At 41.6% G+C, this 17503-nt stretch overlaps 4 protein-coding genes across 5 annotated transcripts; 2 read left to right on the top strand and 2 right to left on the bottom strand.

Annotated features, from left to right (window-relative positions):
- Positions 1-236: 236 nt before the first annotated feature.
- LOC123426804 (putative 12-oxophytodienoate reductase 11) lies at positions 237-3027 on the top strand. The gene is made up of 5 exons (XM_045110698.1): positions 237-414; positions 1230-1370; positions 1484-1614; positions 1903-2079; positions 2341-3027. Exons 1-5 carry the CDS (start codon positions 356-358, stop codon positions 2931-2933), a joined length of 1101 nt encoding a protein of 366 aa, XP_044966633.1. The 5' UTR covers positions 237-355; the 3' UTR covers positions 2934-3027.
- Positions 3028-3057: 30 nt separating this feature from the next.
- Positions 3058-9433, top strand: LOC123426807 (MADS-box transcription factor 26-like). 2 transcript variants are annotated; one of them, XM_045110701.1, is made up of 9 exons: positions 3058-4420; positions 5047-5089; positions 6864-7171; positions 7261-7342; positions 7557-7618; positions 8293-8395; positions 8480-8521; positions 8634-8675; positions 8928-9433. In XM_045110701.1, the coding sequence occupies exons 3-9, from the start codon at positions 6990-6992 to the stop codon at positions 9021-9023; spliced, it is 609 nt and encodes a 202-aa protein (XP_044966636.1). In that variant the 5' UTR covers positions 3058-4420; positions 5047-5089; positions 6864-6989; the 3' UTR covers positions 9024-9433. The 2 variants fall into 2 exon arrangements, with proteins under 2 accessions (XP_044966636.1, XP_044966637.1); XM_045110702.1 differs by lacking the exons at positions 3058-4420; positions 5047-5089 and having other exon boundaries at positions 5107-7171.
- A 24-nt stretch (positions 9434-9457) lies between these two features.
- On the bottom strand, positions 9458-11981 carry LOC123426805 (GTP-binding protein YPTM1). Its single transcript, XM_045110699.1, has 8 exons — positions 11476-11981; positions 11289-11361; positions 11082-11129; positions 10919-10966; positions 10518-10589; positions 10275-10430; positions 9968-10071; positions 9458-9868 (listed from the first exon to the last, which is right to left on the bottom strand). The coding sequence occupies exons 1-8, from the start codon at positions 11487-11489 to the stop codon at positions 9754-9756; spliced, it is 630 nt and encodes a 209-aa protein (XP_044966634.1). The 5' UTR covers positions 11490-11981; the 3' UTR covers positions 9458-9753.
- Positions 11982-12135: 154 nt separating this feature from the next.
- Positions 12136-15539, bottom strand: LOC123426803. Its single transcript, XM_045110697.1, has 10 exons — positions 15178-15539; positions 15021-15059; positions 14271-14391; positions 14114-14175; positions 13611-13678; positions 13387-13436; positions 13093-13162; positions 12786-12906; positions 12585-12701; positions 12136-12462 (listed from the first exon to the last, which is right to left on the bottom strand). Exons 1-10 carry the CDS (start codon positions 15421-15423, stop codon positions 12367-12369), a joined length of 990 nt encoding a protein of 329 aa, XP_044966632.1. The 5' UTR covers positions 15424-15539; the 3' UTR covers positions 12136-12366.
- Between the last annotated feature and the right edge of the window lie 1964 nt (positions 15540-17503).

The following is a 17503-nucleotide window of genomic DNA, read 5'->3' as shown; positions in this document are numbered from 1 at the left end:
ATTAAAAAAAATGTACTCTTGGTCTTGATGACCGCAGCAGTGACCTCGAAGAAGCGTGCTAGTTTTGTTTTAAAGAAAACCTCCAAGAAATGTGTGGCCAGCTCTTCCTCTCTATCACTCAAAACGTGCGTCAACAGTCCCGGCAGGTTCATTGAAAGTAATTTGAAAAGGATATGCCGGTCCAGACTCCAGAGTTGGAGAAGTCTTCTTTCCCCACAGTACTGAGCAGTACGGCCGGCCGCCACAGCTTTCATTTCATCAGCATAAAGGGTGGGGGGTGCCAAGGCCCACCCCCACCAACGGGCGGAGGAAGAGAGGAAGGGGGGCAAGGACAAGGAGCAGACCAAGGAAGAAGATGAGCAACACTGCACTCCTCACCCCCTACAAGATGGGAAGGTTTGATCTTTCCCACAGGTAGTCCGTCTTTTCTTCTTCCAATCCCACTCGATCCCCCTTTCCATGGTACGGGAAACCCCAACCAACCGCTGATGTCTGTTAGCAATCGCCCAAGAATCGATTCTTTAGGTCTTCTGTTTGGGCGATTCCTGCAGCAGGGACACCAATTCGGACGCTAAAGCTTCCAACCGCACTAGTTTTTTTTTTTTTTCAGCAAGGAGGGTTTTTCTAATCCCGGACATGACTCACGGAGGATCTTTATTGTCATGTGGACGTTATGCGCTCCTGCTTTTTATCAGAGGCTGCTCTTGTTTGGACACTGCTGCCCTGTTGTTGTTCATATCTTGTTTCACAATCAAGTACCGAATTTAACCCAGTGTTTTAACCCCCAAGATTCTTGAGGAATGGCAGCATCATGATCAGGTCCTATGCTGAAATCGTTTATTAGGGTTGTTGCAAACTGCAAACAACGAAAGTTAGCACGCATTTTGTATTTATTTACAAGAGAAGCGTCATCCTGAAAGTTTTGATGTTTCTGAATGAACATGTGAGATGATATTGTCAAACTGAAATCATCTGACATTACTGAATAATTATTCCATCGATAGACCCTAACTTGAGTTAATACCAATGAGTGCACACCAGTACGTGTGCTCAACAATCAATTTTCGTCTGACGAATTGCTGTGGACTATGTGAAGGAGTGTGTCCCTGAAATTTCTTCGACTGTGCCTATGGACATATCCCTGAAAAAGGAGTCCAATGAATTCTGCCACTCATCTTTACCTTATGATCCACTTTGCCTGAGCTCTTTCCTTTGCTTTTTCTGTTTAGGGTGGTTCTCGCACCACTGACAAGGGAGCGATCCTTCGGAAATGTTCCTCAGCCTCATGCCGTACTGTATTATCAACAGAGAACAACCGAAGGAGGCCTTTTGATTGCTGAGGCCACTGGAGTTTCCGACACTGCTCAAGGGTGTGTATAACATATCCTTAGGCTGTGGCTTTTTGATATCTCAGTAGTCATATTTTCAGTTTAGCATGACTTTTAAAGGTGATATGTTTCCTGTTACACTGTATGAATGCTAGGTACAAAGATACTCCTGGCATTTGGACAAAGGAGCAAGTAGAAGCATGGAAACCGATCGTCAATGGGGTTCATGCAAAAGGAGGAATATTTTTCTGTCAGATTTGGCATGTAGGAAGAGTCTCTAATCACAGTAAGTTTACTAACTCTAATATAAGGCTGTCTGACATGTCATCAAACCAAATGTAAGCACAATTATGTCGCGAGCATTCTTTAAAAAAAAAAAGTTTCAAGCAAGAATACCTCAAATGGATTTTAGATTATTGGCTTTGTATGAACATTCTGCATGATTATTTCACCCTTTTATGGCGCCATGAATTACCTCATGTTTTTTTGTAACTAAAAATACATTGTCCACCCCATAGTCATCCTTGTAGTCCTGCTTTTATTTCACTGACACATGTCCGTTATCTGTATGCAGCTTTTCAGCCTAATGGGCAGGCTCCAATTTCGAGCACTGATAAGCCACTCAAACCTGTAGTTAGAGCCAACGGCATAGATGTGGCTACAATCTCAACTCCTAGGCGGCTACAGACTAATGAGATTCCTTTGGTAATCAATGATTTTAGGGTTGCTGCTAGAAATGCGATTGAAGCCGGTAAGTACATTTTGGTTGGTAGTGAACCCTATTTGGTAATCGTTATCTCTCACATTTGTGCTTCAAATGTTATGCTAAAATTATATCATACAAAGTACAGACTTCTCATTCAAACAAATTAGTATCAGGAGAAAATTAGCATACACATGTTCTCATTAATGTTCTGTCTAGTGCCTAACAAACACCTACTGAATTCTTCGACATCACCCTGACTCTTGAAGAAGAGGGGTTTCTAACTGCAATGCCTTGTATGGTCTGTAGGATTTGACGGTGTTGAAATCCATGGAGCTCATGGTTATTTGATTGATCAGTTCTTAAAGGACCAAGTAAATGATCGCACTGACAAATATGGTGGGAGCTTAGAGAATCGTTGCCGTTTTGCACTAGAAGTAGTTCAAGCCGTAGTTGATGAAGTTGGAGCTGATAAGGTTGGGATAAGGCTCTCACCGTTTGCGAGCTATTCAGAGGCATCCGACTCAAACCCAGAAGCTCTAGGCCTATACATGGCACATGCACTGAACAAATTTGGAATTCTCTATTGCCACATGGTGGAACCACGGATGGTGAATATTGGTGAAAAGTTTGAAACTCCCCATAGTCTTCGCCCCATAAGGGATGCTTTTAAGGGAACATTTATTGTAGCTGGGGGATACGACAGGGATGATGGAAATAAAGCAATCGCCGATGGCTATGCTGACTTGGTAGCATATGGGCGCTTGTTTTTATCCAATCCTGACTTGCCTCGGAGGTTTGAAATAGGTGCTCCTCTCAACAAGTACATAAGAGATACTTTCTACCTCTCCGATCCAGTTATTGGATACACTGACTACCCATTTCTGCCGTCCGATGTCTAGATGAGCCTTTCAGGAATGAATCCCTCCCATCCCCATCAGATCGTCCACCTTATGTATCAGTACTATGTTAAAGGAATAAGGTCATTGATTTCAATGCTCATGTAGTCATATGTGTATTGGCATGGTATGGATAAAATGTGTAATCATCATTGCAATTTAAGAAGTGTATGTGTGAAGTACAAAAAAACTGAAAAGCAAATTAAGAAGTTTGATTTCTTGCCAATCCCACACACTCAATACTTAAATTGGTGCAACAGAAATTCCTGATTATGCGGAACTGAAAAAAATGCTATTAGGTTACCTTGTGAATGTACTTGTGAATCCAGCATAATCAGTAGAACTTTGGTTTTGTTGTGTTCCCCTTAAAAACACGCCATCTCTTGTAAATATGGTTTCTCTTCTCTCTTAATGAAAAGGCAGCGCCCCTGCCGGTTGCTCGCCAAATAAAATTTCAACAGAACTATGATTTTTTGCACCTAGCCCAATACACTCAATAGCTAAACTGGTTCAACGAAAACTTCAGTTGGAGTTGTTTAATTTGGAACTTAGCAAGATTTTCAGGATTTGAACCCTTTAAGTGGTTAGATCTAATTTTCACTGTTCGGTTAAATGTAAATCTTCAGATTCTGTTCTAATATGACAAAGTTGAACCTTGGTCTCCTTCAAATTCTTTAAGTGAAAAAAGAGAAGAGGATCTACTAGACTCTCGAGCTTATCGTAAAAGTAATTGTGCAATCATGTTTTGGAATGATTATCCCTGATATTACCTGACATTGTCTTAAGTAAATGCCAGGCTCACAGATTAGGGAATCTTATTCTGAGCTTTAATTGTTAATATCGCCACCTACAGAATAATGAAAAGCAGCATTATTAGTACGTATATAAAAATGAAAGCTATGTAATGGCCAATACTTGTGGTTCCTTTGGCATCACGTACATGTTAGAAATCTTCCTTTGGAACTTTATCTCATGTGTTCACAGCTATAATTCAATTTGTGGACGATGTATCATGTTCAAGGAAGAGCTTTCAATACCCTTCTGTATCAAAAGTAAGGTTCAGATGCACTAAAGCACACTATCATATTGGTGGTTTGTTTATTCGTGAACAAATCTTAGTTATTCTCTTCAGAGGCCTGCTATTTAGTGCAAATTTATGGATTTGTTAGCGAGGACTAATATTAGGTGCCTGACGGCTGGAATAGTTTCAAAGAGATTGCTAGATCAACACGAATTTTGGCTATACCTTTTACATCGTCCTTTCAGGTAAAGAAATTTCTTTAAGATCAGACAACCAGGACTTCTCCTATTCTCCCTCAAAAGTAAAGAATGCAAGTAATGTTGTTATTTAAAAGATCAAAAAATATCTAGCTTGCAGATTCTGCCAGTGTTTTTGCTAAATCAAATTGTTTCCTCAACTGATACAGGGAGCCAACTGCGATATTTCAAAATCCGATCAAACCAGTGATAGGAGTTCCAGAATGATATTGGTAATGACAAAGAGTTGAAAATTTAGCAACTGTTCGCTTTCTTTTTATTAAAATATGTAGCAATCATGGTAGAAGTGAACGGGCGTGCCTAAAAGATACATGTTCATTGAGAAGTAATAGAATACGAACTTGTGAAGGTCGATACTGTGCAAAGTTACAGTCTGTCAGTAGGACACAACAGAGGACCGTCGGTAGACTTATGTTGAATTTGAACTATTGTTGCATCATGTGGTGAGTCTGGTGGCATCTTTCTTTCTCAACACTTCAATAGAAAGGAAGCGGCTAGTTGACACTTTCCTACCTGATATCTATCAACATAGCCACATCGGCTTGTACCTCTTCAGTGAATGGTATAACCTAAAGAACATTTGCTAGACTCAAAAAAATCGACAAACAAAAAAATCATCAGCTTTGCATTTGTTCCTTTTGTCGTGGAGTAAATATTCTCTACGCTTCTTTTGTTTTTATATGATGTTAAATTTTCTCTCTGGTCTATATCTATGGCACTACCTGATGAATTATTTTGGATAATGGCAGAGTCACCCCTCTACCTTGTATATTATCTGTTTATTAATTTGAGTATTCTATGAACTTCCATGGCATAAAAAATATTTCATAATGTGTAGGATTCGTGTGCTTGGTACACTGCTGCTTCTTCATCTCTCATGTGTAAGTGATGCATGAAACCTATCTATATCCAAAGGTGTTGTGCCTCGTACTGTTTTTTTTTTTTTAGAAAAGGAGTTTTACCTCCGGCCTCTGCATCAGCACGATGCATACGGCCTCTTTATTAAAAAAAGCAAACGAATCTCGGTTCAACAAAGTCTCCGACATAGCAGTAAAGAAGTAAAAGTAAATCAAAAAGTGCCACAACCGGCAAAGCAGGCCTAGATGCCTAGCCATCTATCCTATTGCTGGACCGCCATCCAAACCGGTTGAAGATATCCCGCGCTACCGTCTCCCATCGGGTAGACCCAGTAACCAAAGGCTCCCTGGTTTCCGCAGGAGTGTTGTGCCTCGTACTGTTACAACTTGTCTTAACATATACCCCAAAGGGCACCTTCCTTGCTAAGCAAAACATGTATACATAAGATGTACCTATTTTGGTCAGGGAATCCTGATACTTAACATTCACAATATCAAATAAAAACAAAAAATAATAGATGTAATCAACACAGAAGTTGATGATAAAGGAAGATACTTCATTTTGAAGAACCGATCCTGGCTCAGTTGGCTACTGGCGTCACGCCGAGCCCACCCACGTTCAACTCATACCTCCGCAAGTGCTCATATTTTGAAATGCTCAATAATGCATTTCTAGGTTATTAACTAAAGTTCTTGATTTCATTGGACTTCCCGAGATCTGATGAATGATAGAGATAACAATATTATTGTACTGTTATGGCTCCGTAATGTTACTGACCAGCTTGACTTTGACAATACTTGAGGACAATTGGTCTGGAATCTGGATCTAAAGCCATTTGAAAGTGTTCATGAAAGGGGTGGTCCTGGTGAACTGCCATCATGATTGGCTCATATGAGCTAGTCATCATAACTTTGGTCAATTAAAGATTTTGCTCCAGTTGTGTATGTATAAATATGCTATTTGTGCCTATTGCAAGCTTCTTGCTTTATTCTTCTAGTATTTGCTACTTCTGGAGTGGTAGGCATGACATGTTTGGATCTACTAAGTGCACTAAGCAAGCTCTTCTCAACTGAACATAATTGCACAAGAACCAGCTAACTGTGATTAGTGTATCAGCAGGCACTTTTTTTTATTGGACATTATTTTTAATTGTTCTGAGTAAACTTGCAGATAGGATGGAGTACCAGACTCTTTTGGTTGGTGTTGGATTTTTATAAAAGATGTAGGCATGGAAACCAATTGAACAAAACAAAATAGGTCGCATGAAACTTAATAGTAAGGCACGTAGTGGCGGCTTCACACTTTTAATTGTAGGATGCACAATTTCTTTTGAAACTCTAACTGGGATTGAGGAATATATCGTGTGTCATTCCTATTTTTTAGCATTCTTCAGTCAGATGGCGGCATAGTGAATATGAGCGTACAAGAAGGGAAATTGTAGAATACTTTAGACTTTAAAACGTTATTCTGACCTTTCAAACTAGAACAAAGTCTTAACAGTGTAAAGTGTAAATGCCTTTACATTAGACATATTCCTCACTAATATTCATTGTAATCATGGGCCACTTGGTTATCTGGCATGGGCCAGTACAAGCAACATGGATTTTATATATTACAAGGAATTTAATACACTTTGAACAAGTTACAACATATGCCCTTGTACAAGGTAGCTATTTAGGCTACTTTGTGAATTGCAACAGTGATGTGTTGCTTGACTCTTACACGATCTGCAAGGACTGGCCTACCAATTATTCCTTGTCCTCAGGAGCCACAATAAAATGCTCACCTCCACGACAGGTCCAAATCACCATTTGCCTCAAGGGCGAGAGGAGGATCCAGTGTCCAGTTGCAACAACCTCAGAAGCTAGTCCAAACTAGTGGGAGGTTGTGTGTACAAACAAGAAGATAGACTGAAGAATAGTAATGGCTCGTGGTAAGGTTCAGATGAGAAGGATAGAAAACCCGGTGCACAGGCAGGTCACCTTCTGCAAGCGGCGAATGGGCCTCCTGAAGAAGGCAAAGGAGCTGTCTGTTTTATGTGATGCTGATATCGGTGTCATGGTGTTTTCTCCTCATGGGAAGGTTTACGAGTTAGCTACCAATGGGTATGTATCTCTCTCTTGTCAAGTAATTTAAAGCTAGCTACCAACGGTCATTTAATTTGTTCACATGCTTTATTGCTGAGATGTATTAGGAATATGCAAGGCTTAATTGAGAGGTACAAGGGTAGCAACACAGAAGCACATGGTGAAAGTGGCGAGCAGAACAAACCTCAGGTCAGCAGCAAAAACCACACGGTTTATCTCATAATGTCAAATAGCATTGCAAAGCTACGCAGTGGAAATACATTATTTGTATGAAATACTGCACGGTCATTTTGTGAGAGACCTTTAGTTTGGTTTGTTCATTTTCAACATAACTACAAGTAATATGCAAAGTTACTTCTACTTCTAGTTGTATTGAGGTGCTGCCATTCTTTTCTCATTGCAGGTAATACAGCAAGAGGTGCTACTCTTAAGGCAAGAAATTGACTTACTTCAAAAGGGCTTAAGGTAATCAGCTGCATTATATTCATACGTAAACGGTGAAGCAACTTCATGTCTTCTTTCTGAGCGACTGGCATAACTTTGTTAATTTCTGCTTGAATGACGACATAGTTACCCTGTGTGTTATGCTTATATGGAAGAGTCCATTAAAAAGGACAATTATCTGTTGTGATACACCAACCGTTAGCCACTGGCATCAAATTGTTATATTTTGAAGGGGTGTTATAAAATACTCCCTCCGTCCCAAAATAAGCGACTCAACTTTGTACTAGCTCTAGGTTAGTACAATGTTGAGTCACTTATTTTGGGACGGAGGGCAGTGGCGGAGCCTTCCCCCCCCCCCCCCCCCCCCTTTTCTAGAAGAATTTTTGTCAAATAAGCCTATCATTCAGCTAATCGCTCTACTAATCTTTCGTCCTCTATAATCATCCTAGCCTTTTTATGTCATATTCAGTCATTTGCCCCCCCCCCCCCCCCCCCTAATATTTGGTTCACGCTCCGCCGCTGACGGAGGGAGTATAATAAAATGAAAAGCAATAGCACACGGCTTAGTACTACAGGCTGATGGTCCATATCAAACTGGCAAGATTCCATTAGAAACGTTTTAAATATTATGGAGGTGGAACATACAAGTATAGTGTTGGGCACAAGACTGATTGAAGGTAAGCACATCCATGCAGGTACATGTATGGAGAGAATGATACAAACCACATGAATCTCAATGAGCTGCAAGCCCTGGAGAGTAACCTTGAAATTTGGGTACACAATATCCGCTATACAAAGGTAAGCTATATCTCCTTCTCTGCGCAAACTAAAATCTTCTCAGAAATGGTTACTTTTAATATACCGCCTCTTTCTGCTGAGCAGATGCAGATCATATCTAGGGAGATTGAGATGCTCAAGACCAAGGTTGGCTCCACACAAAATTTTATTCCTCTAAGGAGATTTCTTGAAGTTGCTTGTAGAAAGATGAGCACCGCTATTCCCTTCACCAGTGTCCTTTTATGCCTCTGTTTTGCAGGAAGGCGTACTGAAGGCTGCCAATGATATACTTCAAGAAAGGGTACTATTACTCTAACCCAGATCCATTTCAAAGAAACTGCACTATTCGGGATGTTACCTTTTGATTCTGGGATGGTGTTCGGATCAGTTTTAGCATTTAGAATCAACCAGAGCACGATAAAAAAAGGGGAATCGACCATAAGAGTAGTAGACAATCTTATTGCCAGGCGTTTATATTATATAACAATGGACTGACATATTTCCGGATAATTGACAAACATTATTCTTAATGTCTTGATTCTTGTTCCTGTAGATAATTGAGCAGAGCGGGTTTCTGGACACTAGCAGCAACATGATGATGCCACAACTTCCCTTCCAGCGAACCATGGAGAGTGACTACTACTTCTAGCGTAAACAACCAACCTATCAAGCTATGTCGACAGTTTGACAAGGCTACCCTTTATGGAACCCCCATAACCTTATGTGTGCCACTTCATGTTGTAAAAAGGAAAAAGAAGATCAGCATCTGCCAACGTACATGCTTTTTCCTATGTAAATTCATCATCTTTCAGATTGAACAGTTCGCAGATTGCATGATGTTGCTGCAGTTTCCCCTCCAGCAACCATGGACAGCAAGTATTCGTGTAGCATGAACGACCGTCCTATCAAGCTATCTTCTACATAGTTCTGATTTGTGATCGACAAGGCAATCTTGCAAGGACGTCTCATAGGCTTGTGTGATGTAATTTGCCACTTCATGATGTAAAAAAGTATAAATGAAATCAGCGTCTGTATCTATAAAAGCTTTGCATGTGTAAATTCATCGTCTTTCAGATTGGCCAGTTAGCAGATTGTGAATATGGTTGATATGGTATAGCTCTGGCTATTGTGCTGATTGGAGAACCAACGAAATCACAGAGTTTTCTGACACAATTTTGACAGATTTTGCTCCACCGAAAGATCGAACACGCAAACTTGCTTACTGATACAGTTTGCAGCTAGCTACCAAAGTGTTTCAAAAGACAAGGAAGTAAGAGGTCCACATTTGGCACATGCCATGTTCATCCTGATTCCTGGAAGGTAGCTGCGCCAGGGCATCTTGGCGGGATGTCTTACCCTCCCTCGAGTCCGAGCTCGGGTCATGTTGAACAGCAGCTGCTCTTCTGCTTCTCCTGCTGCTGCTGAATTGGCTGGCCTCTCATCTGGACCAGATTGGATGGCTTCCTCTCCAGGACTCCTTGGCTGCCAGCTTTGCTGTAGATCATCATACACAAGTTTCATCAAAATAAGCATTTCGAGAACAGAAAACAAAGACTGAATATAATAAATGTGAAAGCTCATTTGCTCGTCTACCTCTTCTTGATTGCTGCAGACATTGCCAAAAAAGCCTCTTCGACATTGATGGACTCTTTAGCACTTGTTTCTAGGAAAGGAATACCTATCTCATCAGCATAGGCCTGCAATGGTTTGCGTTGCCCATTTTAGCTTGACAAAAATATGCAGTAAAACAACATCAAGATTTACAGACGAGGAATTGATTCATTTTCCACAGGAACTTTGACAAATTTGAAATTCCCATGCTACAAACATTCAGAGAGAGCCTAGTTTTGTAGCCCGTATCTCAAATGTATTAACATGGTAGTTGGAAAAGTGACCTGACCTGTGCTACGGCAGTATCGACGACCCTGCTCTCAGCCAGATCACACTTGTTACCGACAAGTAGCTTGCGAACACTGTCGTTGGCGTACTTGTTGATCTCGCTCAGCCATTGCTTGACATTGTTGAAGCTCTCCATGTCCGTGATGTCATAGACAATCTGGATATACACAACAAAACCAAAAGTTTGCTGAATTGTGATGGGTAAAAGTTTCCTGTATTTTACAAGTGAAGAGCTGAGACTTACGATGATCCCGTGAGCTCCTCGGTAGTAGCTGCTTGTGATGGTTCTGAACCGCTCCTGTCCTGCTGTGTCCCACTGTTGTGAATGCAAGAGGTACCAATATCAGATGAGATTGCGAGCATTACGGTTTGAGTTCTGCTCTGCACAACTGTTTCCACGTCTAGTATGTACTCCCTCCGTCCCAAAATAAACGCCGTTGATCTAGTATAAAATTTGTACTAACCCAGTACAAATTTTGCGACATTTATTTTGGGACGGAGGGAGTATTTTGTATGTTTGTGATGCAGGAATTCCATGGGAATCAGTTCATTTCCCTTGGAAAAGTTTGAATACACAGAAGTTGATAATTGTTTACAAGTGATAGCAAACTCTGAAGGAGACTTGTGAAGAAGATTATCACTTACAATCTGCAATTTGATGGTCTTCCCATCCATGTCGAGAGTGCGGATTTTCTGCACAGGGGCGTATTTGTTGGGGCATCAATCAAATGGATCAAAAGATCAACCAAAACGTAGGATGAGAAATAGTAGAGTACTAGTAAGTAGCGAGAGAATCACCCAGACTCACAAAGTCAACGCCGATGGTGCTAATGTAGCTGTCCACATACGAGTCGTCCTGAGAGAAGAAGAAGAATCAGAGCAAAATCAGGACCTTGCCATTACATATGTCTGACTCTGACCTTGAAAAGGAAGATGGCGCCATCAGTCAAGTCAGCCCATCCACCCACCCACATTGCCAAATGCCAAGTAGGAGTAGGGGTACTAGAAAACTCACGGCGAAACGGAGGAGGAAGCAGGACTTGCCGACGGAGGAGTCGCCGATCAGGAGGAGCTTGAACAGGTAGTCGCTGCACCCAGGACAAGAGCAGCATTTCTCAGTTACGTACATCAGAGCGGAAGAGCCAAGCAATCAACGGGAGATGTACACACAATGAAACGAAACCAAACGGAAGGAAACTCACAACTCGTTGCCCATGCTTCCCCCTCCTCCTCCTCCCCAAAGGAAGAAGACCAAGAACGGAGGCGGAGAGATTCGGCCTGTGGGCTAGCGCCTAGCGGTGGAGAAGACAGAGGCTTCTCGAGGGTAGAAAAAGGTTATAACTCACTAGTGCAGGCAGACTGACCTCCCGGTGAACTTGTTTTTTGTTTTTTGCATCATCGATCCCCACGCAGGCAGGCAGGCAGGATCATGACGTGGAACTGCTCCCTCCCCTCCCCTCACTGCACATGACCCTGATTCAGTTGACTCCCCCTTTCTTTACGATGGATCCATTCATGACAAAAGCATCCATCACGGGCGCGTCGCGTGCCTTTGTTGCTGCTCAGACCTGTAGTAGTACGCTTTTTCTTCTTCTTTTATTGTGGCGTCATGCAAAGAAGACGCGGACAACGGCAATGGCATGATACGTCGCCGTTGAACCGCTGCAGTGCCGTCCCATGTGACAGTGACGCTCGTCTGGTTCGGTCCCGCAACCCAGAAGCTGCTCTGTTTTGCTTTGGGTCACTGGCGTGCGTGTGCAACCACCGTGTATACCATTCTTTTCTTCTGTTTTTCTGATATCCTGAGCCAATCTTCCCATACCATATACTCACTCTGTACCTAAATAATTGTAGCTGGCTCATGCCTAAGATAATCCCTCCGTTCCGTCTAAAATAAATGTCGCTGATTTAGTACACTTTTATTTTGGGACGGGAGGAGTATGTTGAGGATTCTAAAAGGACCTTAACCCACTGATATTTCCCCTGAGCCAAATTCCATATTACGGCAAATATACATGCTTGCTCTCTTTCTACCGGGACAGGACAACCTATACGAGAGGTGTGTACAGATTTGCAGAGATTTGAGAGACAAGCTAGCCGACCACGGAGTACTGCTGAAACAAGTAGGACAGTATCGTCTTGTGATCGCCCGATCGAAACCCAGTGTTTGGATCCATCAGATACGGCACCTGAAACACCAAACATAAAGCGCGTTATCACATCGTGCGGTGCTATGTTCTTGCAGACCGGCCTCTTTCTATGCCCGCAGATTCTCTTATACCATTGCACTTCAGCACCTCTCTCGCTTTACCTGCTTAGAACCTGCTATGCTTAGCAGCGAACTCATCTTCGACGACCCCTCTCCCACGTTCTGGAGAACGTAAGGGAGCTCCAATTCACAGAGAGCCTCGCGGACAATCCTTGCGTACTGAATGAATCATCACCCACATATGAGAAGAAAAATATGGCTAACTCCTACAGAAAATCGCATCGAGGAGAGAAGGGTTCCTACGGTGTTATTCTCAATTGAGAAGAGTTCCAGCTTCTCTGCAGGTACCGCACCAGCTTTGCTCCACATTGTCATCCCTCTTCCGGCTCGAAGAAGAGTAGGCACCCATCCTGTGAAAATTGTACTGCAAAAAGATGGAGAGGGCTTGATAATATCACAGGATGACAGGAAAAGTGTCTAGCATTAGTTTGCAGGAGTAGTTTTAGCTAAGCCGGCATCATATTTATATTATATTTTTCCTCCAAATGCCATTCCAACATCATTGCATGAGGACAAGTGAAGAAAAAGCTATTCAAACAAAGTTGGATACCTCTCAAGGAGGCCAAAAGAAGGGCTCTTTCCTTGTCCATACTGTCTGAACAGGTACTTCACAATATCTCCTGAGTATTCAAGACAAGTATTAGTATCTGTTCATTTCTCAGTTTAGTAACTGGTTAGTAGTTTATTGCTAAACTATCCAAACGGGGAAGTATGTCATCTTAAACATAGCTATGCGGACTACTGTCTACATGCCCGTGAACAAAGAGTTTCAAAGAGTCCCCTGAAGGAAATACTCATCGTCATCACCACTTACAAAAAAGATAAATTAACAGTTGGATCTTACCACTTTCATACATCATGACACCAGTACTTGCATCAATAAGAAGTGGAAACCTATATAAAAAGTAGGAAAAATAATCAGTACAATAACCATAGCGGGATCATGAGAAGAATGGTGCCATAGTAATGCCAAAAATGTTAACCATGAATGCAGAATTTATGAACTTTCCAATCTGCATTTCTGTTCAACTGAAGCTATAAGTAAATGCGGAATTGATGAAGACATACTGCTCCTTCCCTCCAATTTTCCTGACCACATCTCTATGCCTCAGTGATCCTTTTGGGCAAGGATAAACCTACATTTTTTTCATATTTGGGGGCAAAGTTAATAAGTAACAAAAGTACCAAATTACAATATTATGATAATAGCCCAGAGGAAAAGCAACTTTATCCTTGACATATACTCCCTCCGTTCCTAAATATTTGTCTTTTTAGAGATTTCATTACGAACTACATACGGATGTATATAGACATAATTTAAAGTGTAGGTTCACTCATTTTGCTTCGTATGTAGTCCATAGTTGAATCTTTAAAAAGACAAATATTTAGGAACGGAGGGAGTATATATTACGACACAACTATAATGCAATTTCCATAAAGGAAAACTATAATCCATCCCAGGTGTTCCTAAACATTGATTTATAATCTTTTTTAGAGAAAAGATTTATTTATAATCTCACAATACGATTGTAGGAACAAATGAAGAGGTACTATAAGAGATGGTTGAATACCTCTGCAGAAAGATCAAGCTCGGTCATGGCCTCCCTAACCCTCCTACAGAAGGGGCATGCCTCTATTGGAAAGATAACGAAGGAGTTGATCAGCAGTACATTCTAAAACTCTTAGTTCGACATGCCACAAGGAAGAACCAACAGAAAGAACAATTACCAAACTCATACAGTTGAAGAGTCAGGGCATTTGTTGGTGCAGTGATGTTTTCAGTACTACTAGCTGCAACACTTGATCCCCATGGCAGTCTAGCTAAACTTGAAAGAGAAGATGTGGCCACCTGGCAAACAATAAAGTAACAGAAGACTTCATTTTTTTTCTGCACCCAGAGTACACATCAAGAGAAACTTCTGCACCAATTACAGTATTTCAAGTTTCCTTTCGCTCCCACAGGGTATTCATTTTTTTCTTTTGAGCAAAAGGGGTTCCCCCTTGATAAACTACATCAGTGCATACAAAGGAAACTAGTGAGAGTAAGGCTAACCCCACTCAGGGGTGAACCACATCCCAAGACAAGTAACCAAACTAGAGCCAGAGCGCAGCCCACGACTAGATGGCACCCGTCAGAAAATAAACACAAACAGACAGCAGGGTCCATTACAACTCAGGAAAATAAGCTACAGGATGACCCATGTCCAGAAATCTAACAAACAGTTCAGAACGACATGGGGATTATCTCCTTGAAGGTAAAATAAAGCCATCTGCTGGGCGAGTGTAAGATATAGGCCGACATCGCTCAAGAAGAAGCATCACCAGTAGATGCTGCACTCTTGTCATCTCACAGGCTATTCATGTGGTAATAATTTCACATGTTGCTACCAATTCAGTAAACTATGTGTTTATAATCCAAGTCGTCTGTCTTTTTGGTGTTTGTTGTTTTAATGTGCCAAAAAGGTATACGACGATTACCTCCACGATGTCATTCCGCTCCTGAGAAGGATCCCCGCCCTGCATTTCAGTTCACAAAAACCACACATTTTCAGCAAACAAACCCAAGTCCAGTGGGACGAAACTGAAGCAGTTAGTCTAAATAAAAGGAAAAAAACTAACTGCAGCAGCAAGTTACCCCGAAGAACTTGAGAAGCGGGCACAAGAACGACAGGACGCTGCTACTGGCGGGGGCGGAGGTGGTTTCAGTGTTCCCACCCTGTTCCGCGCTCGGAGGCTGCGCTCGGATGAGCGTGAGCGCATGGGACGAGCGGTGGGGAAGGCGAGGTCGAGCTCGGGCTAAGGCAGGAGGGCGCCCCGGAGGCGGGGCTCGAGATGCAGGGCGGTGGTGGGGATGGCGGGTGGGGTGCGCGAGGGGGAGCATACTTACTGCTGCCTGCGGGCGCGGCGCGAGCCGAGGGGCAGGCGAGAGGCGGCTCGGGAGCTTGGCTGGGCGTCACCGGCGTGTGTTCGTCGTCGCGGTTCGGGGGCTGATAGTAGCCTCAGGCTCCGGTTGGGATGGCCGCGTTGCGATTCACGGGATGGCCAGCGCTAGCCACCGGTCGGCCGATCTGAACTCTCGACCGATCACCTGCCTAACCATTGGATGCTAGTGAGTACGACCATTGGATTATGCATCCTCCCTGCGCTTCATCTCATCTCCGACGGTCAACGCACGAGCGCAGGTGGTGTAGGTCGCAACACCCGTTATCGTTGGAACAACTCCAACAGACACGCCACACACTAAAATATGTTTACATCATAATTACTAGTAAATATGTCCGTGCGTTGCTAAGGGTTGTTGTCCAAACCATGAATTATAACCCGTGCATTGCAACAGTTTTATGAAATTAATTATAGTTAATTTACTAATTATTGTTTACAGATTGCAAAAATTAAAAAACAACTTATCAATCAAGTTGATTAATCCTAACAAATACTCCCTCCGCTTCAAAATATAAGACCTTTTAGGTATTTCACTAGAAGACTACATACAGAGCAAAATGAGTGAATCTATACTCTAAAATATGTCTATGTACATCCGTATGTAGTTTATAGTACAATCTCTAAAATGTCTTATATTTAAGAACGGAGGGAGTATATGCCACTTCCACCAATTATACAGGAACTGATCATAGGTTATTATTGGATTTGGATCAAAATAAAGTACCTCGGTTTTCTGAAAAGAAAGAAACTTCATTCAAAGTGCAGAGTTACCTCTACACAAGATGTTGAATGTAAGCAAACCTTTCTATAAGTCTATGCAAAACAAAATCACTGAAGTTGCGACAAAGATGCATGACGCAATTTCAAAGAAGAAATCGGAATACAAACTCGTGGAACTCAGAACAATGTTTGCATGCAAGGCCTCACAAGAGGTTTCCGCAATCTCACAAGACACTGGGTTTAGTCTAGACGATCTTCTTCATACTGTGTTTCGATGACATAAGCAAATGGTGATCATGCTTCGATCAGATAGTGTTGCATCACAAGCATAATTTGTAAGCAAATACTACCTTTGTTCCTCATAATGCAATGATTCCACACCAGGTTTGTAGCTCTGTTGGAATGTGTTGGTCTCATCTGTACCTTTTCATAATTGTGACTTCGGTTTACTTCTGCATGTATTCAGTGATATCCTACATGTAAATAAGGCTATCTAGCACCAGTCTACTAATGCCATTGCCGGATTAACATTGTGAAAAATTTACAAAAAAACTGGCATTAAAATTTCTAAAAGTGGACAACTAAAGGTAAAGTACAAACAAAATTTAATTTATGTCAAGTAGGTCGTATCAGAACTATAAAATGTCATTTCTGAAATGGCTGCCAAGTATATTATCAATATCTAAGAAAGAAGAAGGAGCCTTGTACTGTGATTCGACTGAAAGACACACATTGGTGACCTTAATGTAAACAACATGTCTTGAAATAGTTCATCCAAAGGCTGCAAAAACATATGAAGAACATATCCCTCCAAAGTCAAATGGTATTTTGTACCATTATATCATAGCCATGAAGATTTGAATCCCCGAAAACAGGGCAGTATTAAGACGTAGATTTCTAGAGTCGTTACACTGTTGTTTGTATCCCTGTGCAAAACAAAATTAAGTACAATTAAATCATGTTAACCTGATGCAATAATTCAATGTAATCAACCGAATTGCATTTACTGAGCATGAGAACATATTCTTGGAATATGTCAGAAAGGAGATTAGACACCATCAACAATAGGATATATAGACAATAAATGACATGTCAATTGGCATAGAAAATCTTCAAATCATGTTTCACATGAAACTTTGAATGTTACAAACGGCAACTAAATTACGCCTGAGAAAGGAAACATCAAGAAGCTACAGAGAAAATAGACCTACAATAACCACCCGAACATACAATCCCACTAACAGGAAAAAAAATCCATCTCCAACCGTAGAAGTTGTTTTTACTCTGTAGAGATACGA

The sequence above is a fragment of the Hordeum vulgare genome, chromosome 2H, assembly GCF_904849725.1.
Source record: "Hordeum vulgare subsp. vulgare chromosome 2H, MorexV3_pseudomolecules_assembly, whole genome shotgun sequence".
NCBI lineage: Eukaryota > Viridiplantae > Streptophyta > Magnoliopsida > Poales > Poaceae > Hordeum > Hordeum vulgare.
This window is presented reverse-complemented; position numbering and strand designations above follow the sequence as displayed.